Genomic DNA, 22,997 nt, shown 5'->3' with positions numbered 1-22,997 from the left:
TGATAAAACACAGTGGACCAACACCAGCAGCTGACATGGCACCCCAGACCATCACTGACTGTGGGTACTTGACACTGGACTTCAGGCATTTTGGCATTTCCCTCTCCCCAGTCTTCCTCCAGACTCTGGCACCTTGATTTCCGAATGACATGCAACAGTCCAGTGCTGCTTCTCTGTAGCCCAGGTCAGGCGCTTCTGCCGCTGTTTCTGGTTCAAAAGTGGCTTGACCTGGGGAATGCGGCACCTGTAGCCCATTTCCTGCACACGCCTACACGGTGGCTCTGGATGTTTCTACTCCAGACTCAGTCCACTGCTTCCGCAGGTCCCCCAAGGTCTGGAATCGGTCCTTCTCCACAATCTTCCTCAGGGTCCGGTCACCTCTTCTCGTTGTGCAGCGTTTTCTGCCACACTTTTTCCTTCCCACAGACTTCCCACTGAGGTGCCGTGATACAGCACTCTGGGAACAGCCTATTCGTTCAGAAATTTATTTCTGTGTCTTACCCTCTTGCTTGAGGGTGTCAATGATGGCCTTCTGGACAGCAGTCAGGTCGGCAGTCTTACCCATGATTGCGGTTTTGAGTAATGAACCAGGCTGGGAATTTTTAAAAGCCTCAGGAATCTTTTGCAGGTGTTTAGAGTTAATTAGTTGATTCAGATGATTAGGTCAATAGCTCGTTTAGAGAACCTTTTCATGATATGCTAATTTTTTGAGATAGGAATTTTGGGTTTTCATGAGCTGTATGCCAAAATCATCAATATTAAAACAATAAAAGGCTTGAACTACTTCAGTTGGTGTGTAATGAATCTAAAATATATGAAAGTCTAATGTTTATCAGTACATTACAGAAAATAATGAACTTTATCACAATATGCTAATTTTTTGAGAAGGACCTGTACTTACCCCTCTGGCAGGCGGGGGGGGGGAGGAGGAATCAAGGGGCAGGCGGGGACCAGCCTCCCTAGTGTCACCCGCGATGCTAGGGAGGCTCGTCCCCGCCTGCCATTGATTGCTCCCCCGGACACCGGTGCGGGGAGTAGGGTAAGTATATTACTGGTGAAGGGCCCGGCACATGTGGGGGAGGTTTTCTTGTAATTGGATAACCCCTTTAATGCATAATAATGTACATGTATGTGATTGGCATTAAGAAATTGTATGGAGCCCGCCGAACTGATATTGTGACCTATCCTCAGGATATAAAAATCCCAGAAAACCCCTTTAAAGTCGTAAAACATAATAGAAACTATATACATTTTGTTTTGTTTTTTTCCCCCCACAAAGTATTATTAAAAATAAGCCCTTGTGGCTATGTGAAAGGAAAATTTAAAAAGTTATGGCTTTTGGGGAGTAAAAAATGAAAATTGGCTGCGTCTTTAAGTGGTTAAAGGAGTTGTCTAACTTCAGTAAGTTGCATTTATCATGTAGAGAAAGTTAATAAAAGGCACTTATTAATGTATTTTTATTACCCATGTTTCTTCCTTTGCTGGCTGGATTCATATTTCCATCACATTATACACTGCTCATTACCATGGTTACGACCACCCTGCAATCCATCAGTGGTGGTCATGCTTGCACACTATAAGAAAAAACATCAGCCTCTCTGGTGGCCGGGACCATGGGAGCGCACATAGGCTAGTGCGTTTTCTTATATTGTGCAAGCACGACCACCACTGATGGATTGCTGGGTGGTCGTAACCATGGAAATGAGCAGTGTATAATGTGATGGAAAAATTAATCCAGCCAGCAAAGCAATTTGGATAATCACAATACATTAGTAAGTGGCTTGTATTAACTTTCTCTACATGATAAATGCAACTTACTGAAGTGAGATAATCCCTTTTAAGAACCTGCAGTCCACTTTAGGCTACCTGGCTAAAAGGCATCTTGCTGCAGCAGAAATCTTCACTCTCTGCTCTGTTATTGACCAAACAAATTAATCACTCACATTTTAAATAAAATTTTTATGTTAAACCTATTCCTAAAGAGTTGAAATCTCTTCTCGGCAGTCATCTCATTATCCTTACAGGCAGGATTACTTATATATATTCTGTAGGTAACCATTCACAATAGATGGACCAGCTTACCACCTTCTAATACTGCACAATGACTTTTTCACAGGTCACAGAGCATGCCCACAACCCTTTCCCATAGGAGTCCATGAGTCGTCCCCAGACTACAGGTTCCATGTGGCTGCTGTAAACAGATCTGTGAACTGCTCAGGCACGATATCCACCCCCATAATATGAAAATGGATCAGTAAAAAAAAAAAGAATGTTTTAGGCTGAGTTCACACGGGCAAGATTTCCGTGCGGGTGCAATGCGGGAGGTGAACGCATTGCACCTGCACTGAATCTGGACCCATTCATTTCTATGGGGCTGTGCACATGAGCTGTGATTTTTCACGCATCACTTATGCGTTGCGTGAAAATCGCAGCATGCTCTATATTGTGCGTTTATCATGCAACGCAGGCCCCATAGAAGTGAATGGGGCTGAGTGAGAATCACAAGCATCCGCAAGCAAGTGCGGATACGGTGCGATTTTAAAGCATGGTTGCTAAGATGACAGTCTATTCACTGTATTATTTTCCCTTATAACATGGTTATAAGGGAAAATAATAGCATTCTTTAATACAAAATGCTTAGTAGGTGGTCAATTGAGGGTTAAAAATTAATTAACTTACCTTCTCCTCTTGATCGCGTAGCTGCCGGTCTCTTCTTACTACTTTAATCATGAGCTGCCGGCTAAAGGACCTGTGGTGATGTCGGAGATCACATGGTCCAATCACATGGTCCATGACCCTCAATTGACCATCTACTAAGCATTCTGTATTAAAGAATGCTATTATTTTCCCTTATAACCATGTTATAAGGGAAAATAATAACATCTACACAACACCGAACCCAAACCTGAACTTCAGTGAAGAAGTCCAGGTTCGGGTCTGGGTACCACAGTCAGTTTTTTATCACGCGCGTGCAAAACACATTGCACCCGCGCTATACAAACTGAACAACGGAACGCAATCGCAGTCAAAACTGACTGCAATTGGGTACCTACTCGCGCGGGTTTGCCGCAACGCATCCGGACCTTATCCGGACACGCTCGTGTGAACACAGCCTTAGGGTCCATTCACACGACAGCAAGTGTTTTGCTGTCCGCAAATTGACGGCCATGAAACCGGCCATGTGCGTTCCGCATTTTGCGGACCGCACATGGCCGGCACTTTAAATAGAAATGCCTTTTTTTGTCCGTGTCTGCAGACAAGAATAGGACATGTTCTTTTTTTTTTTTTGCGGAACGGAAGTGCGGATGTGGAACGGAAGTGTGGATGCGGATAGCACACTGCATCTTTTGCAGCCCCATTGAAAATGAATGTGTCAGGATCCGCTCCGCAATACATTTTCTGGAGGGAAGTGACTGACTTTCTTTCCCTTCTACTGCCGGTCCAAGTACCTTGCATACCTGAAGTCTGCCTGTTAGGGTACTGAATGATGACAATTGGGGTCATTATATGACAACATTCTTGAGGGAATCCCTGTTTTTGGCTCGTAAATGCATTACTTTTGAGATGGTACAGTCCTAATACACCGAACATGTGGAAAATGCAGATAAATCAATTCTACCGTATATAGTACTAGTATACAAATATTGCAATAAACTGTAAAAGTTTGCTGGAGTTTGGGGCCTATGGTGTGGGGCCGCACAAACCATGTACTCAGAATGCGTCAAGCTATATCAGCAGCTCGAGGTAACGAGGCTCAGTCTGTTTAGGGAGTTGCCTGTACGGATTAAATTGGCAATAAAGTATCTGAAGGAATAGGGAATATAAGACCTTGCAGTGGCTGAAGGGAGAAAATGTTAAGACGGTTGCTTTTCTTTGTCTTGTCTGTATTATTGAGAAATGGACCTCATAGGTCTTCTGTCTTATTCTCTACAATGTATTTGGCGACAAAAGTATATAAGATTGTTGTTATTTTACTTCTGTTAATAAAACGGTTTAAAGGAAAGGATGGACGGTGTCCGGTCGGTGTCCCGTGCGTGTGGTGCTTTTTTTTGTCGCTTGCGGGGATGTGCGCTGTCCCTGTGGTGGTGCTGCCACGTTCTTTCAGCTTATTGGATCACATACTTGTCAATGTTAACCATAAGGTTATTTATACCTCGTTTGCAGCGTCCTTTCCTCAATGCTGCCCAATACCCCTGATGAAGCCAGTTTAGCTGGTGAAACATGTCGGGGGCAGTCAGTAGGTTTTAGGTTTAAGTGTCCCCAATTGTCAGAAGATATATCACCAGTGTATGGCGTCACATCACCATTATTGAGATATTAAATGCCAGTGCCCAGTGATATGGATTGTGGCGGGTGTGGTGGCGCTGCGGGGGAGGTGCACATCCCTGTGGGCGATGGAGTAGGGTGTCGCGTGTGGGACACTGGCTGCAGTTTTTTTTTTTTTTTAACCGTTTTTTAGCCTCGCCTAGCAGTTTTAATCTTGACTAGTAAAAGTAAAGTTTTATAGAGAGATTATCTGGGTCAAGTTGGATATTTAGCCTCATGGATTTTATGTTTGTGGATTGACTATATATTATGGGAATATGTCTTTGTTTATTTCTATTTGTATTTCTTTTGTCCTCTTTAAAGGGAACCTGTCACCGGGATTTTGCGCATAGAGCTGAGGACATGGGCTGCTAAATGGCCGCTAGCACATCCACAATACCCAGTCCCCATAGCTCTGTGTGCTTTTATTGTGTAAAAAAAACTATTTGATACATATGCAAATTAACCTGAGATGAGTCCTGTCCCTGACTGATCTCACGTACAGGACTCATCTCAGGTTAATTTGCATATGTTTTTTTTACACAATAAAAGCACACAGAGCTATGGGGACTGGGTATTGCGGATGTGCTAGCGGCCATCTAGTAACCCATGTCCTCAGCTCTATACACAAAATCCCGGTGACAGGTTCCCTTTAAGTGTTATACCTTCTTCAATAAACCGAGTAAGAGTAAAAAAAAAATATATATACAGATGTTCGTTAAGCAAACAATGGCGTGCTACGTCACTTACACTGCGTGTCCGTTCTAATACAGAGTGAATGTCATGTAGGCCACTCTTTTAATGGTTGCTACATCTGTAGGCGATACATTCCCATCCATTCACTTCCTATAGATAAAAGTAAAGGGGATCATGTAGGGGCCTATTGTTTCTTTACAGCTGTTTTCTGAGATTTTCATACTGATCCTCTGCATAAGTCATCAGTGTCTGATACCCGGGACACCGCCGATCAAACCAGCTGTTTAAAAAGGCAGCGACACTCCTTTGAGCACCGTGGCCTTCTCCCTGCATTTCCTAGGCAGAGTGATGACATGTGTCTAGTGACCTAGGAGCAGCTCTGGGCTGAGTGCAGTATCAAGCACATCCACCATAATACAATGTATGGCGCTGTGCTTGGTAAGCTGCGAGAAGACAGCAGCACCAGTGCCATCTCAAAACAGCTGATCGGCGGGGGTCCCAAGTGTCAGACCCCCACCTATCAGATAATGATGACCTATACAGAGAATAGGTCCTCCATTAAAAAAATCGCGGAAACCCCTTTTAAAGCAAAAACATTGTTTTATCAGTTTGTTGATAGATTTGTGTCTCTTTAGTTGTATGTCCTGGTTTGGAGGTCTCCTTTTGCGTATAGCTCCCTGTTCATAGATGTTGCTGAAAGAAATCCCACTTCTGGTTAATCTTCCTTGAGGTTCAGCAACCAGAGGTGTCTTAACAGAAGTATTGATATTACTCCTCAGCCTTGGTTTCATCTTATCTATTTATTAAAGGTCGCCATCCCTATTGAAGATGTGAATCGGAGCCACTTGAGATTCACTTTCCGTCACAGATCTTCCCAGGAGTGTAAGTTGTACCTATGAGTTCTTGTATGTTTGACTTTTTGTAATGTCTTATTCCTTATATATCTTTTATTTTGATTACTGCATGTAGTGGATAGCATTATGGGTCACCTTATGGAATTACTGGTAAATTGCTTAAAGGCAGTCTGTAAGCGGTTTTGACTGTGCTAAAATGCTGACAGGACAAGATAGGCGCAGAGGAGAGCAGTGCAAACATACCTTTTGGGCCACTATTATTAAGAGGAGTTGTGTGAATACAAAGTTTTATTTTGCAGGATCCTGCTCCTGCAAGTGCCAGGAAGCAGAGCTTCACTGTGATGTACTCTCTGCATTGATTCCCTTCCCAGCCCCTCTCCTCTTCTCTGACTTAAGGCTTTAGCGGTCTCTTGGTCGGATGCTACAGTGGTCACAGCCGAGGCGAGGGGATGTGAAGCAGCTCGATCACATTGAAGACCCACCCAGGGCACTTGCAGGAGCAGAATCTGGCGGAATAAAACTTCATATTCACGGTACTCCTGATAATAAAAGGTATGTATATACTTCTCTCCCCAGTCCTTTCCTAGTGCTGTCAGCAGTCTAGTATGGTCAGAACTGCTCACAGAACCCTTTTATAGGGAAAAGCAAGGGATTTCTTCAGTCTCCCTAAATAATTTTATTTTATCCATTATTTGCTATAGAAAACATGCTGATGGTGCATATTGGTGCCTGTCACCGGCTCATATCCCCTCTGCTCTTCACCAGGGGAGGGTGGCCTCTAGCAGTGCACTAGGAATAATTAGAAGTGTAGGTCGAAGAGGCAGAGGAATCCATTTAATACAATTCAGAGATGAAACCTCCTTGTTGCTCATAGTTTCTAGAACCTGCCAACACTGCTGCCTTTTTTGTAGTAAATATATGAAATGTAAAAAGAAAATAGGGGAAATAAAAATGCAGGAGACACATAGCTGTAGATACACAGCAGCTGTAGATGCAAAACAAGATATATATATTTTTTTTTTATGAGCACTATTTGCTTCATTTTATATCCATTGGAGCTATAATTTTTTTTCAAAGGTTAGACATTGCCTTTAAACGAGTAGTGCCAAAAGATTAAAATATATCCCCTATTCTGTTTTGTTGCTATGGGCAACATATTTGAAAGGCTATGTACACCTTTGGAGGCAGTTTTTATAACTGCCTTGTACTCATTTTGGGCTAAAAATCATTTATTAAATTGATCTTTATTACAAATATGGAGCCCTTTTTTTTTTTTCTCTGTACAGAGCCGAAATGCTCTAATAGAGGGATAAGCATTTTCTCTCTGCTCCGTCAGCCAACTAATGTGACTGACTCCTTATCTCTGCTGTCTGACATCATAAACACTCATTATAGCTCAGCTCTCATCTTAAAGGAGTTTTACAATCACATACAATGGGGGCATATCGCTAGGATATGCCCCCATTGTCTAATAGATGCGGGTCACACCTCTGGGACCCGCACCTATAACGAGAACGGAGCGGGGAAATGAATGGAAGGCGCACTGCGCATGCGCAGCCACCCTCTATTCATTTCAATGGGGCTGTCGAAAATAGCCGAGCACTGGCTCGGCTATTCAGTCTGCCCTATAGAACTGAATGGGAGCAGGGGCCGCATGTGCGCGGTGCGCTCACATTGACTTGTATGGGAGCAGCGGGGAGCAGCGCTTGGCGGTGGATGGACCCCGGAAAAAAACTGCACGTTTTAGACAATGGGGGAGGGAGGGGGGGTGGCATATCTGAGCGGTATAACCCCATTGTATGTGATGATGGGAAAACCAACCCCTTTAATGATAAGAATGTGGCTTATATAAGTGTTTCAGACCTCTAAGTAGTTTCCAGATAAGGGTTATTAGATGACACAGCTAGATAAGCTGTTAAACCTTTGTGACAAAACGGCTCAATATTTTTAACAAAGACCGATTGAAAAAAGGATTTTTAGCCCAAAACGAGGAAAATGCAATCATAAATAAAAATTGCCTCTGAAGGTGTGCCTAGCCTTTAAACTATTGTCTACTTATGAAATAATTTCTTTAAAGGGAACCTGTCACCGGGATTGTGTATAAAGCTGAGGACATGGGTAGCTAGATAGCCGCAGGTTAATTTGCATATGTATCAAATCGGTTTTTTTACACAATAAAAGCACACAGAGCTATGGGGACTGGGTAATGCGGATGTGCTAGCGGCGATATAGCAACCCATGTCCTCAGCTCTATACACAAAATCCCGGTGACAGGTTCCCTTTAAATCCGAATTCCCCAGTATTTCCTTTAGCTGCGTGAGTGTGCTGATGATCACTTTCAGGATTGTAAGATTCCCTGCAGATCGGTAAATTAGGGCTTTTTATGATCGTCACTAGTCTGCGCTTAGTTCCCAGACTGCCATAAACCGCTGCAAGAACTGTTCTAATGGTTTGGCAAGGAAACGGGGTCTGGTCGCTATTGGCCGCTGCTTCCCTTTTTCCTTTGTAACAGTTACATTTTCTAGTTTTTTTCCTTCTGTATGGAGATTCAACAGGTCATATCTGGTCATCTTAAAGTTGTGCGTGGATCATCTTACGCTCATAATTGTACAATTTTCTCCTCCTTCCACAGCTAAAGATAAGTCCGAGAAGATTTTTGCAGTGGCATTCGTCAAGCTTATGAGATATGATGGAACAACACTAAGGGATGGGGAGCATGACCTCATAGTTTATAAGGTAATATAATGGGCTTTCTGATGGTCATTAACATTTGGCGTTGATAACACAGAACCTCAGGTGGATATACAGACCTTTAATTAGTAGTGCCAATGTTGTGCCTTCAAATTTAGGTGGTATCTAACATACCTGGGTCATTAGACATCTAAGCATATCTATTCTGCCATTTATAGAAACAGCATTAAGAAAAATATATATATAATATGAATCCCCTTATGTGTCCTATGTTGGCTGGCAAGTGTAACTGGCATTGCCTTTCCGAAAGGAAGTGTCCTGGCTGTTTGGCAGTAACCCCTCCCTTTTATCTTGATTGATGGCTCACCATTCCCCTGTCAATGGAAACAGAAGGATCTCATAGGCACTGCTTGCTTGAAAGAACTTCTTAATGTGTAAGGCCTTTTCACACTTGCGTTGTTAGGATCCGGTGTGCACTGCCGTTGCCGGATCCGTAACACCGCAAGTGAACTGAAAGCATTTGAAGACTGATCAGTGTTCAAAATGCGTTCAGTGTTACTATGGCAGCCAGGACGCTATTAAAGTCCTGGTTGCCATAGTAGTAGTGGGGAGCGGGGGAGCAGTATACTTACCGTCCATGCGGCTCCCGGGGTGCTCCAGAATGACGTCAGAGCGCCCCATGCACATGGATCACGTGATCCATGCGCGTGGTGCGCCCTGACGTCACTGAAGCGCCCCTGGAGCCGCACGGACAGTAAGTATACTGCTCCCCTGCTCCCCACTACACTTTACCATGGCTGCCGGGACTTTAGCGTCCTGGCAGCCATGGTAACCATTCAGAAAAAGCTAAACGTCGGATCCGGTAATGTGCCGAAACGCTTAAGGCCGGATCCGGATTAATGCCTTTCAATGGGCATTAATTCCGGATCCGGACTTGCGGCAAGGGTTCAGGATTTTTGGCCGGAGCAAAAAGCGCAGCATGCTGCGGTATTTTCTCCGGCCAAAAAATGTTCCGGTCCGGAACTGAAGACATCCTGATGCATCGTGAACGGATTTCTCTCCTTTCAGAATGCATTGGGATAATCCTGATCAGGATTTTTCCGGCATAGAGCCCCGACGACGGAAAAGAAATACGCAAGTGTGAAAGAGCCCTAACCTTGGTATATATGTTTGTTCGTGTAAAATGGCAACACGTTTTGGGGCTGGAATAGCCCCTCAGGCAATATGCACTGAATTGATTGTGTATTGTCTAAAGGAGGGGCTAGTTCAACCCCAAAATGCATTGCCATTTTACATAAATAAGCGGTTATACCAAGGTTTTGTATTTGGAAATTCTTTCAAGCAAGCTACGCTCCCAAGAAGTTTATTTTTCCTTCTGTTTCCATTGATACTCTTTAACCGGGTTTGGTCCAGTGAGACAGCTAGGCAGCAGCTTCTAGCACTCCAATTTGGCACGTCACACAGTTGTGTGCCTATCACAACCCCCAAGGTGAGATGTTTTCATACCCTGCCCCCTTGTCTTTTGTTTATCCCAGATGTTGCTCTATGCGCCTTTTTATGTCATCTGCCGCATGCGCAGTGAATTTTCCCCGCTGAAGGCAGTGGCCTCAGCAATGTACAGTACTGTAAACTGAACTTTTATATGCACATAAATTATAATTGTTATTTCTCGTGAATTGCATTGGGGGACACCGCACCATGGTTATATGCCCAGCTGCCACTAGTAGGCTGACACTAGAAAAGAAAAGTGTTGGCTCTACCCTCTGCTCAGACACTAAACTAACCAGTTTTAGTCTAGTGTCCGTAGGAGGCAGACATGACCTGCTCTGTTTTTTTGCAGGTCTTGCTGCTTTTTGTTTTTTATTCCTTTTTATTTTATTCTTTTTTTTCTTCTCCTGCAGGTCTCGGCCTGCTGCAGGATGGGGCTCCATCGTGGATATCCACTTTAGGTGCTCTCCCTGCGGGCACGTACTTTTAGTACCTCGCCGGTCACCCAGTCCCCCATTACTGCATCCGCAGTGGCATGCCGGTAACCCCACATATGTGCGAGTTTGCCGAAGGAGTGACCCTGAAGAGTCCCCCACACTGGCCCTCTTGGTTAGTTGGGCCTCTAACCACTTATGCCTCTCCCTGGCCTTCCTTTACTTTAGTCCCCGTCTCTGCCTGGGACTGGGCCGCGTTTTCCCTGCCCTCGGGCCCCTATTGCTCCATGTCCCCCAGTTTTTCCCTCCCTGGGCATCGCTTCTCCTCAGGAGTCCCCCTCACCTGTTCTTTCCCTTCCGGAGGGCCCGCGATTCCGTCCGGCGGACTGCGCTCCTCTCCCGGCCGCTCCATTAATCGAGGCCCCGGTTTTTACCACATCCTTCTCACCCCCTCCCCTCACTTCCCGGGCTTTTTTCTTGGCCCCTCCCCACTTCTCTCCTTCCTATCCTAGTTTAGTGTGGGCTTTTGCCTGGGGCGGAGTTTGCCTTCTTCTGGCTAGTTCTTCCTCTGGGACCTCCATCTTGTCAGCACTCCTGATGGACACTCTCTACACTCTCCTGCAACCTTCCTGGCACTCTCCTGCAACTGCTAAAGCACCTGGGGGTCCGTTAGGACAGCCTCTGGCTGTCTGTTTTTCCTTTTTTTCAAGCTCTCACTCAGCCCTCATGTTCTCTTCCAGAAAAGACTCCCAGCCCCCCCCCCCCCCGCATTGTCGTCACGTATTATACGTGCGTCTGCTGTAATAAAAAGTTGCCTTGCGGTCAGCCTGAGTCCGTTTGTGCGCAGTGCCTTGCCCCCTGACCCTCTCAGGACACCCTGACCACCCCTTCTGTGTCGGTTTCTCCTGAATGGGCTTCTTCCCTGTCCCAAGCCATAGAGAACCTGGCCTGACTCTCCCAATCCATGGTTGAGTCACTTTACCGCTTGCCTGCCAAAATTGCAGCTTCCTCTGCCCCTCCCAGGTACTCCTCCGCGGACGGGGCATGCTCACATTCTGACACCAGGTCCCGCAAAAGACCTCGGGTTGTCACAACCATGTCCCGCTCCTCCTCTGCATCCTCAGGTCATTCCCAAGACAGGTCTGAGGCTGGCGACGAATCCTCCCCTGCCGCACCTTCCGCCACCTCTGATTCCGGATCAGAGCAGAGCACTGCCCTGTCTCCGGCCATGCAGGATCTCATCAGGGCAGTTAGGGACGCTCTCCACGTGCAGGAAGACCCCTCCTCCTTAGCTCAGGAGTCCGTATCATTCTGCCATTCGAGGCGCCCTGCTTTGGTTTCCCTTACCATGCGGATCTAGACGCACTCCTGGCCAAGGAGTGGCATCACCCGGATAGGGGTCTTCAGCGTGCCAAGGGTTTCGGACATTCTCTTTCCCTTTTCCGAGGAGTCCATTACTATGGTCTGTCCCTCTTCAGGTAGATCCACAAGTGGCCCAACTTGCTAAGGCCACCACCCTTCCTTTGGCCGACGTGGCATCCTTGTCTGATCCCTTGGACAAGAAGATAGACTCCTTGTCCAAGCCTGTATTCGTTGCAGCAGGTTCTGCTATCCGCCCTGCCTTTGCCACATCTTGGGTGGTTAAGGCCTGTGATGCTTCCCTGGAATCGGCATGCTGCACGGTTTGGACTGCGGATGCTGCCTCCAAAAAGGCGCTCATATCTCTCCCATTCCTGGGTGGCAGGCTTTCTTGGGAAACGTTTGGAGGAGCTTCTTTCTGAGGCCTCGGGTGGGAAAAGTTCCCTCCTGCCCCAGAACCGTTCCTACCGCCGCCGTCCTATGCCTTTATCTTGGTCTCAGCGTTTTTGTTCCTTTCGGGACTTCTTCTCCCATCAGGACAAAAAGAATGCTCGTCCTTCCTTCAAGGCCAAGCCCTCCTGGCATGCCCGCCCTAAGCCTTCCAAACCCCAGTCTGCAAAGCAGTTATCTGCATGACTGGTTTCCCCCGCTCAAGTTGCTCCCTCGGGTGGGGGTCGTTTGCTCTCTTTTCAGGATCAATGGAGCTCAACCGTGGACGGTGCCTTGGTTCTGGAGGTTGTTTCCTCCGGGTACAAAATGGAATTCTCCACCCTTCTCACAGGTTGGTTCTGCCAGTCGTAGCCACCCAGGTCCCCCGACTGGGCGGCCGCTTTTTTTCAGGCCATTCATTCCCTTCACGCGCACGCGGTGATTGTTCCTGTTCCGACCTTGGAACGTTTTCAGGGGTTTCACTCAAACATCTTAACGGTTCCCAAGAAGGACTGTGCTCTTCGCCCCATTTTGGATCTCAAGGCACTCAATCATTTCATTCGAGTCCACCACTTTCGTATGGAGTCCCTCGGGTCGGTGATTGCTTCCCTCCAGGTGGGCGAGTTTCTGACGTCCATCAACATCCGAGACGCCTATCTGTATGTCCCCATAGCTCAGTCTCATCAGAGGTACCTTTGCTTCGCGGTAGGTTCTCTGCATTTTCAGTTTGTGGCCTTGCCCTTTGGCCTGGCGTCTGCCCCGATGGTCTTTACGAAGGTGTTGGCTCCTCTGGTTGCACTTCTTCGTGCCAGGGGAGTTGCCGTCATACCCTACCTGGACGATCTTCTGGTGAAGGCTCCATCCCGGGAGGACAACCTTTCCAGTCTCCACATTACCCTGTCCGTGCTGTTCCAGTTCGGCTGGCTGGTCAATCACGCCAAGTCCTCCCTGGTTCCCAGTCAGAGGATGGAATTCCTAGGCATGGTCCTCGACACTCGCCTTGGCTGAGTGTTCCTCCCTCAAGACAAGGTAGTGGCTCTCCAGTCAGGGGTGTCTCGTCTTCGCGAGCCGTCCCATCTGCCCATCACAGGGTGTGCATGCGTATTCTGGGTCGGATGGTTGCCACCTTCGAGGCAATTCCTTATGCCCAATTCCACACCCGAGCCCTTCAGGTCTCAATTCTTGCCAGGTGGAACATGTCCCCGTCAGGCCTCGATCGCCCGATCCGTCTGTCCCCTCAGATCTGCCAGGACTTGCACTGGTGGCTGAACCCGCTAACAGTCTCCCTCGGCAGGTGATCTCCACAGATGCCAGCCTGACAGGTTGGGGGCAGTCTTCGGGTCTCTCTTGGCGTAGGGTCAGTGGACGATGCGGGAGAGCTCCCTACAGATCAATATCCTGGAACTCAATATCCTAGCTCTGTCCTGTTGGACTCACCTCCTCCGTGGTCATCCTGTCCGGATTCAGACTGACAACTCCACTGCGGTGGCTTATTTAAACCACCAGGGGGGCACGAGAAGTGCGGCGGTCCTGAAGGAAGCCTCTTGCATTCTGCGGTGGGCGGAGGAACACGTTCCCACTTTCTCCGCAGTCTACATCCCCGGAGTCGACAATTGGGTGGCCGACTTCCTCAATCGCCAGCGTCTCGACCCAGGCGAGTGGTTTCTCCATCCAGAGGTGTTTCAACAACTCTGTCAGCGCTGGGGAATCCCAGACATGGATCTTTTTGCCTCTAATCTGAACCACAAACTTCTGCTTTACGTCGTCAGGTCTTGGGATCCTCAGGCTCTGGCAGTAGACTCCTGGGTTCTCCCGTGGACCCAATTCAGTCTCCTATATCTCTTCCCTCCCCTTCAGCCTCTTCCTCGGGTACTCAAACGTCTCAAAATGGATCGGGTCCTGGCGATGTTGGTGGCTCCGGACTGGCCCCACAGGGCGTGGTACGCAGATCTTGTCTTCCTGCTCGCTGCCCCCCCCCCCCCCCCCCCGTGGCGGTTTCCTCTGCGTCCCAACTTCCTTTGGCAGGGTCCGCTATTGCACCCGAGTTTACCTTGGCTTCATTTAATGGCATGGCTGTTGAAGCCGCGGTCCTAAGGTTCCGCGGTCTCTCAGAGTCAGTCATCCAGACTGTTTCAGGCACGTAAACCCCAGTCGGCCAAGATTTACAATCTTACCTGGAAGGCTTACTTTGCCTGGTGTGAATCTGGCGAGGTTCACCCTCTCCTTTTTTCCGTCCCTAGGATTCTTGCCTTTCTTCAGGCCGGCCTTGAGAAGGGTCTCCGCCTGGCCTCCCTCAAAGATCAGGTCTCGGCCTTGTCTGTCCTTTTCTAAAGGTCCTTGGCTTCTCATTCCCAGGTTAAGACTTTCCTTCAGAGGGTGGCGCATCACGTCCCTCCCTTCCGTTCCCCGGTTGAACCCTGTGATTTGAATTTGGTCCTAGATGCCCTTCAGCCCTCTCCCTTTGAGCCCTTAAAGGAGGTCTCCCTTTCTTATGTCTCCTTTATAGTTGCGTTTTTAGTTGCGATCACTTCCATTCACAGAGTCTCCGAGCTGGCAGCGCTCTCATGTCGGTCCCCCTTTTTGGTTTTTCACCAGGACAAGGTTGTCCTCCGCCCAGTTCCCTCCTTTCTTCCCAAGGTCGTTTCTTCCTTCCACATTAATAAGATGTTCTACCATCTTCTGTCCCAACCCCTCTCATCCCTGAGAGCAGTCTCTCCACTGTCTGGATGTGGTTTGGGCGCTTTGGCTGTATCTCCAGCTAACTGAGTCCTTCCGTCAATCTGACTCTATCTCTTTGTTGTCCCTGAGGGCTCACGTAAGGGTTTACAAGCCTCCAAAGATACCTTCTCCCATTGGATTAGGTCGGCTGTCAAGGGAGCATATGTTGTGAAGGTTTGTGAGCCCCCTTCCCGTTGACCGCTCACTCCACTAGGGTGGTCGGATCATCATGGGCGGCCCGACATTTAGCCTCTGCTTCCCATGTCTGCAAGGCCGCCACCTGGGCCTCAGTTCACACCTTCTCTAGATTTTACCATAGTCATTCCTTGGCCTCTGCTGATGCCAGTTTGGGTCACAAGGTTCTGCAAGCAGCTGTGCGCTAGGTTCTTCGCATTGCTGTTTTTTCCCACCCTCGGGGACTGCTTTGGGACGTCCCATGGTGCTGTATCCCCCAATTCCATTCACGAGAAAAATTGATTTTTGTACTTACCGTAAAATCCTTTTCTCGTTGGATGCATTGGGGGACACAGATCCCCTTTTTTTTTCTTCATTTAGGTTTTCCGGATTTCCCAGGACCCTTTTGATAATGGTCCGCTTTCTGGTTTAGGACATGTTGGCTTCACTGTTTCTGTTTTTTTGATACTCCTACTGCTTTCGGACCAACTGGTTAGTTTAGTGTCTGAGCAGAAGGTATAGCCCATCTGGGTGGAGCCAACACTTTTTTTTTTTTTTTCTAGCGTCAGCCTCCTAGTGGCAGCTGCGCATATACCCATGGTGCTGTGTCCCCCAATGCATCCAACGAGAAAAGGATTTTACGGTAAATACAAAAATCCATTTATTTCTGTTCCCACCCTTCCTATATTGGTTTCAGTTATACGTCTGCTGAAATCACGATTGTATTGTTATTACCTTAATAAAAGCTCTGTATCTGTAATAGATCACCTGTGTGGTTCATATTATAAAGTGGATTTGTGAGCTATACTGCCGTTAATCGCAGTATGTGTTTTGGGGAATAAATGGCGCCTAATTTTACCATTTAATTGGATACCAGTGATTGGTAGAACGAATTCATGAATCTCGAGTTGTGGATTAATATACTGCTGTAATTAAGCACTTTATTCATGGAATTGGAGGTAAGCCGGCCGCTAGTCGCTGTGATAAAGGAGTTGTTTGTGTTCAGAAGATCCCGTGTTCTGGTAAGTGTACCGCTTCATAAAGACCGCATTGTAATGAGAGGTGTCCCGCTGCTCCAGCATTGTGAGCGCAGCCCATTTGTTTAGACTTGACTCCGAAGACTAAGCAGCTCTTAAGTGTGGGTATTTATAATTCTGCAATTTTTTTTATTTCTTTTTTTAAATTCTGTTAAAAGGCAGAAGCAAAGAAACTTGAAGATGCAGGGACTTACCTCAGCCTTCCTGCAACTAAGATTGAATTGGAGGAGAAAGGTCACTCGGCCAGCGGGAAGAGCATGCAGAATCTGGGGAACTGCACCATTAGCAAAGACTCTTTCCAAATCTCCACTCTCGTCTGCTCAACTAAGCTCACACAGAATGGTAAAATGGGGCAGGTTTTACATAGTTGTAAATAGGATTTTTAAAGGTGGTGGAATAATTGGGGACAATATGATGCTAATGTCTGTGAAGCGCTGCTGAATAGCTCAGCGCTATATAAGTCGGTATAATAAAAAATGATGATAGATAAATAAAGCATCTAAAAATCATGTAACCATGTGTGTGTCCATTGTTCCCAGAACTCATGTGATTCCTGGGTGACAGGTCACATGACTGTGCTGCAGGCTGTAACTAGACCCAGGACAGCGATGACCATATCAATCGTCACTTGACAGGGTTGTTTTTATCCTTGTAATTGGGGTTGCCATGCATATCCAATATGGGGGGCGGGGGGAATTAAAGGTGTTGGTACATCTCACACATTGGTGGCCAATCCTGTTAATATGCCACCAATGTCAAGTAGCTGCAGGTCCCACCTCTGACACCCTATCTGTAGAATGAAGCCCTAAAGTGAACAAGGGTGCACTGTGCAAGTGCGACAACACTCCATTCACTCCTACGGGAATGGAGAAAATAGCTTGAGCGCAGCTCGCTCGGCTCTTTTTGGAACTCCTATAGAAGTGAATGCAGAGAAGGGCGTAGGCGTGCCCTTGCGGTGCGTTCTACTTCACTTTGGTGACCCTGTTCTAGAGATGGGTACAATCCAACCTTTGGGACCTGCATCTGTCTGACATTTAGCATGTCCTAGTGATATGCCACCAATGTGTGAGATAGGCCAGCCCCCTTTTAATATAAAACAATCTCATAAAGGTGTTTTCTGACAACTTTCACAATATTTTTTTCTTTTGCCACCCCCCACAAAGTGAAGTAAAAAAATAAATAAAAAATTAGAATAAATTCTAAGAGTAAAAAAATACCACCAATCATATATGAAGTCTTAATGCAGTGGCCCTAACTTGAACTTTTCACACATCAAAATAACAATGGCGTAAAAATAAAAAAAAAATTTTAATCTAATTAAATAAAAATGTTGGACTCTGGGGGAAAAAAAATTATGTTTTTCGTTTTTACACAATAAAAACGAATATTGTCTAAAATTGCCTAAAACTGCTATTTGATAAACAAAAACAATAATTTTGTTGTAAACAATGTCCAGCTCACCTACTGGCTCTATCCCTTGTATCAACTTCCTGGATGCACGGAAACCTTGGTAAGACCGTGAAATAGTAGAAATGAAGCGATGGATCCAGCATCGAAGTTTAGAAAATATCGTGGGTTCCTTTTAGTCAGTATAGTACAAATCCATACAGTGACAGCATCACCTCAATGTTCCAAATGAACGTCTACGCGTTTCGAACAAACACGTTCTTAGTCGTGACGCGTAGACGTTCATTTGGAACATTGAGGTGATGCTGTCACTGTATGGATTTGTACTATACTGAATAAAGGAACCCACGATATTTTCTAAACTCCGATGCTGGATCCATCGCTTCATTCAAACAAAAACAATACCCAACAACAATGAAAGCTCTGCTTTTCACAAAGAACACAAAAAATCCCTTTATAAACCAAAGAATAACCAGTACCTACAAAATTGTACTTGTTGTTTAGCATGGGTATTGCCAGTAATTTGTCTCCTGTTAAGCATAGAAAATGTTAGGGCTAATACATTTCCCGCTTATACTTTTATATACGTTTTCCTCAGCAAAAGCAGGTATTTGCCGTGGCCATCAGCAAAAGATCAGTCCTCTTCCATTCCATTTTGAACTTAGACCTCGTTATGCAATGCTGATGATTGGAGGAAGAGCAGGGGACACCACATGACCCTTCTATGTTTTTATTGCTGAGATATTATATTTTTTTTTTTTTTTACAAATTAGACATTTTCATTGTACCCCCTTCCCACATTCCATGTCCCGATTCTTGCACCTGACTGAAGAATCGTCCTGTGCATACTTCACAAGTGAGCCATCATAGTTGTTTGGGATATTTTTATTCTGATTTCCACATTATTTTGGAATTCCCTTCAGGTTTCTGTTCTAATCTGATTCTCTTTTTGTTCTCTTTCAGTTGATTTGCTAGGGCTCTTGAAATGGCGTTCAAATACAAACCTACTGCAGCAGAATTTACGGCAGCTAATGAATGTCGACGGAGGAGAAGTTGTTAAGGTAGATTACCAATCATAATTGTATTTGCATTGCATAATTACATTTACATAGAAGGGAGTAAATTTACTTCATTACTAGGTTTTACCTGGGGACCTGGTGGTTGCATGTATGGATACACTAAGGGCTTGTTCACACCTTCAGGTTTTGATGTGCAATGCAAAAAATCTGCATCAAATCTGTAAACATTCCACCTCCAATGCATGCAAATGCGGGGTGTTATCTCCATGGTCACATGCCCTGGAAGAAATTCTGTGCTGTGGAAAAAAAAAAGATAAGCCACGAGATCAGTGAGCCTATTCATTTTTCTTGTTGATTGCACACACAAAATCCCTGGATTAGCCCCATTGCATGGCAGATTTTCCAAAGGTAAATCAGTGACGTGTAAACTGTCATGGACGTTGACCCAACATTTGTGTCTTTAGTTCTTACAGGACACTTTGGATGCGCTGTTTAACATCATAATGGAAAACTCTGAGAGTGAGACGTTTGATATATTAGTCTTTGATGCCTTGGTAAGTTTATATCAAAAGAAACGTGACCATGAAGAACATAGTCCTATTGTGTTTGCTGATATTTTCTCGGCAGGAAAGCTTTTACCTTGATTTGTCTACTTCAGATTTTCAATCTTTTTTATTTTACACATCTAGTAAGTGAGACCTTGGTGTTAAAGGGGTTATCCCATGACTAATGTAAAAAATTAAAATCGGACATCATATAGTACATGACAATCTATTTCTAACAAAGCTAGCACCAGCCCTGTACCTCACATGGGTCCAGAGCTCTCCACATTCACTGCTCTGCTAGATTTATATCAGGAGGCGGTTGAAGGATTAAACAGCATGTGCGGCCATCTCAGCAAAAAAATAAGGAAACAGCAGGTGGCGCTATACAAATACGTTTTATTGAATAACTCAGTCGCTATGCAGAATTTTTAATTACATGCAATTACAAAAGTATTCAGATCCAGGTGCTGGTTTCAAAACTGTAGAATACTTTTCGTGGGACAACCCCTGTAAAAAAATCTTTTACCTAGTTAAAACTTGAGTGCATATACATTGTAAAGTATAATTTGATTTGATGTGATTCAACTTTATTGTCATTACACATGTAAATACAGGGTAACGGAATACAGTTTGCATCTAATCAGAAGTGCAAAGGGCAGCAGTGCAATAAAAACAAGTTATATACAGATAAGGATAGTGTAGAAAGTAGGAATAGTTATGTACAGATTATGTACAAATACAGTAAGTTAAGTATACAGGTGTTTATATTGCTATATAGAGAGCGAATATACAGATGTACTATGGCCAGATATACTGATGTATGCATATATACAGATAAACTGTTCTATTGCTATACAGACGACGAATACACAGATGTACTATGAACAAGTTATACAGATGCGCTACATATATACAAATATACAGATGTATAGTAAACAGATCTGCAGAATCCTATGAATACAACTCCAGAAGTGAATGGACAGACTGTAATAAGTACGTACTATAGCAGAGACTAAGCTATGACAGTCTCCCAACTATAGCAGTAACCAATATGAACCTACCGTGAATGTTGAGAATGAATGACAGTCATGATCATAGGAAGGGATGGAGGGAGGAGGAGTGTAGAGGGTTAAGTGAGTATGGATGAAGGGGTTCAGCGGGGGACTGAGTACAGTAGGGCGACAGCTGTGGGGAAGAAACTGTTCCTAAACCTGCTGGTTTTAGTCTGAAGTTTCCTGTAGCACCTTCTTGAAGGTAGAGGTATAATGACATCTTTCGCAGAACAGTTATTTGCAGCCTCACTTTTGGTGCCTATTTACTAGACGTATGAGAATTAAAGTGGTTTTCTGAGATCTATATACTGATGACCTATCCTCTGGATAGGTCATCAGTATCTGAACGGTGGGGTCCGACACCCAGGACACTGCTGATCAGCTGTTTGAGAAGGCACCAGTTCTCTTGTGAGCGCCGCGGCCTCCTCTTAGCTTTCTCTAGGTCAAGTGACGTCCTGTTCATCGGTCGCATGGCCTAGGTGCAGGTCAGCTCCATTGAAGTGAATGGGGCTCCGCCGCGATACCAAGCACAGCCGCTATCAAATGTACTGCGCTGTGCTTGGTGAGCAGGGAGCACCATTGCGTTCTCAAACATCTGTTCGGCAGGGATCCTGGATGTCGGACCTCCACCGATCAGATACTGATGACTTATCCAGAGTCATAAGCCTTAACTAATCCTATAAGCAATACTGCTGTTAATGCCCAGAATAGAAAATCACAATAGGTGTATGCTTCGTCAGGGGAATAGCAGTTACCTATTGTTGTGTGGACTCCTCCAATTTTTATTAAAATAAATAAATAAAAAATAATAAATATATATATATATAATATACCTATGTTGATTTTCTGTTCTGGGCATTAACACCAGTTTTTCTTTATAGGATTGGTTGTATTTTTCGGTGTTTCTTATCATGAGGTCTAGTTGTGAATAGGTATTGATAATATTAGTATATGAGTCTCAGAAAACCCTGTTAACTAGTTGTTTCTGACAATAACGTTATCCGAATAAACCTTCCAAGAATTTTGTGTGGCAATTTTGCATGCCTAGCACAGAAGAAACCATAGATATGAGGTCACGCTCCATTGAAATGTGCCTCCAGTCATAGAAAAACATTTAAAGGGAACCTGTCACCAGGATTTTGTGTATAGAGCTGAGGACATGGGTTGCTAGATGGCCGCTAGCACATCCACAATACCCAGTCCCCATAGCTCTGTGTGCTTTTATTGTGTAAAAAAACGATTTGATACATATGCAAATTAACCTGAGATGAGTCCTGTACGTGAGACGAGTCAGGGACAGGAGTCCTCTCAGGTTAATTTGCATATGTATCAAATCGTTGTTTTTTTTTAACACAATAAAAGCACACAGAGCTATGGGGACTGGGTATTGCGGATGCGCTAGCAGCCATCTAGCAGCCCATGTCCTCAGCTCTATACACAAAATCCCGGTGACAGGTTCCCTTTAATTTTACAAGAGTTTGCACACTTACATTGCATACAAGATTCTGCTTCTAAATAGCAGGGCGGACGGGCGGCTCCTGTCTGTTCACCAGGCGACGGAGCGTCCTGCTTTGCCTCCTGTATCCAGTAGGGGAGCCAGCGCTGTAAAATTGCATTACAGCCTACAGTACTGGATCCTATACTGGGAGTCTAGAAGACCTAGACCAGTGATGGCTAACCTCTGGCGCTCCAGCTGTGGTGAAAGTACAACTTCCAGCATGCTCCATTCATTTCTATGGAGTTCTAAGGACAGCCAAGCAAGTGTGCATCTTGGGTAGTGTAGTTTTACCACTGCTGCCGGAGGTTAGCCATCACAGACCTAGACTGTCCTGCTGTCTCCTGGTGCATACATATGAGCGGACCAGTCCGTGCTGCCATTTGGAAGCAAAATCTGCTTTGCGGTCTAAAAGGCCATTAGTGTGCACACGCCTGCCCAATGATGTTTTTTTCTGTAAAGGTTAAATATATGAATGGAAGATAATCAAACAGCCATGTATGTGTATAAACAGGGACGGCACACTGCCCCTGCTCAGGAGTTCAGCAATCGACCCAATTTTTCAGACTTTTTTGGCATATCCATTCAGTATAACTTAGGGTATGATAGGCATATCCTTTTAAAGGGAGTCTGTCATCAGCATTTTACGTTTGTAACCCTTCTCATAGCTTTCTAGCATGCTTACAGTTAATAAAAACGTTGCCTTCAGCATCAATCCTGGACTTATAAAACCGTCAAAAAACATCTTTGTAGCATATGCAAATGAGGGCTCGCAAGTGCCCAGGGGCGGCGTTACCCTCGTAGGTGCCCTGCTAGCTCAGCCTTTTCTTCGCTTCCCCCCCTCCCCTTCCTTCCCTCCGCCCGCCCATCCTTTCCCTCTGACCGCCTATCTACTAACTTCTTGTTTCGCCGAGATCCCGCGCCTGCGCACTCAGACTGGCGCATGCACACGGCGATGCTCATTCCTTGTACGGCATCACAGTAACTATTGCGCATGCGCCGGCTAACAACAAAGGAGGTGGTCCATCGGCGCATGCGCATTAATTACTGCGATGCCGTACAAGGAACGGGCATTGCAGTGCGCATGCGCCGGCCGACGGACTGAGTGCGCAGGTGCGGGATCTCGGCGAAACAAGAAGTTAGTAGATAGGCGGTCAGAGGGAAAGGATGGGCGGGCGGAGGGAAGGAAGGGGGGGGGGGAAGCGAAGAAAAGGCTGAGCTAGCAGGGCACCTACGAGGGTAACGCCGCCCCTGGGCACTTGTGAGCCCTTTATTTGCATATGTTATAAAGATG

The 22,997-nt window shown here is 45.7% G+C and overlaps 1 protein-coding gene across 1 annotated transcript in view; it reads left to right on the top strand.

The window, feature by feature from the left end:
* Positions 1–22,997, top strand: part of DOCK1 (dedicator of cytokinesis 1) — a 388,933-nt gene that overhangs the window by 99,741 nt on the left and 266,195 nt on the right. Inside the window, exons 16-20 of the mRNA XM_044296110.1 lie at positions 5,811–5,883; positions 8,488–8,591; positions 16,344–16,527; positions 18,556–18,653; positions 19,076–19,165. Coding sequence (XP_044152045.1) covers positions 5,811–5,883; positions 8,488–8,591; positions 16,344–16,527; positions 18,556–18,653; positions 19,076–19,165 — 549 coding nt within the window. The remainder of the gene's footprint in view (positions 1–5,810; positions 5,884–8,487; positions 8,592–16,343; positions 16,528–18,555; positions 18,654–19,075; positions 19,166–22,997) is intronic.

The sequence above is a fragment of the Bufo gargarizans genome, chromosome 6 (assembly GCF_014858855.1).
Source record: "Bufo gargarizans isolate SCDJY-AF-19 chromosome 6, ASM1485885v1, whole genome shotgun sequence".
Lineage (NCBI taxonomy): Eukaryota > Metazoa > Chordata > Amphibia > Anura > Bufonidae > Bufo > Bufo gargarizans.
The sequence above is the reverse complement of the archived record's forward strand: the minus strand, read 5'-3'. Positions and strand labels throughout refer to the sequence as shown.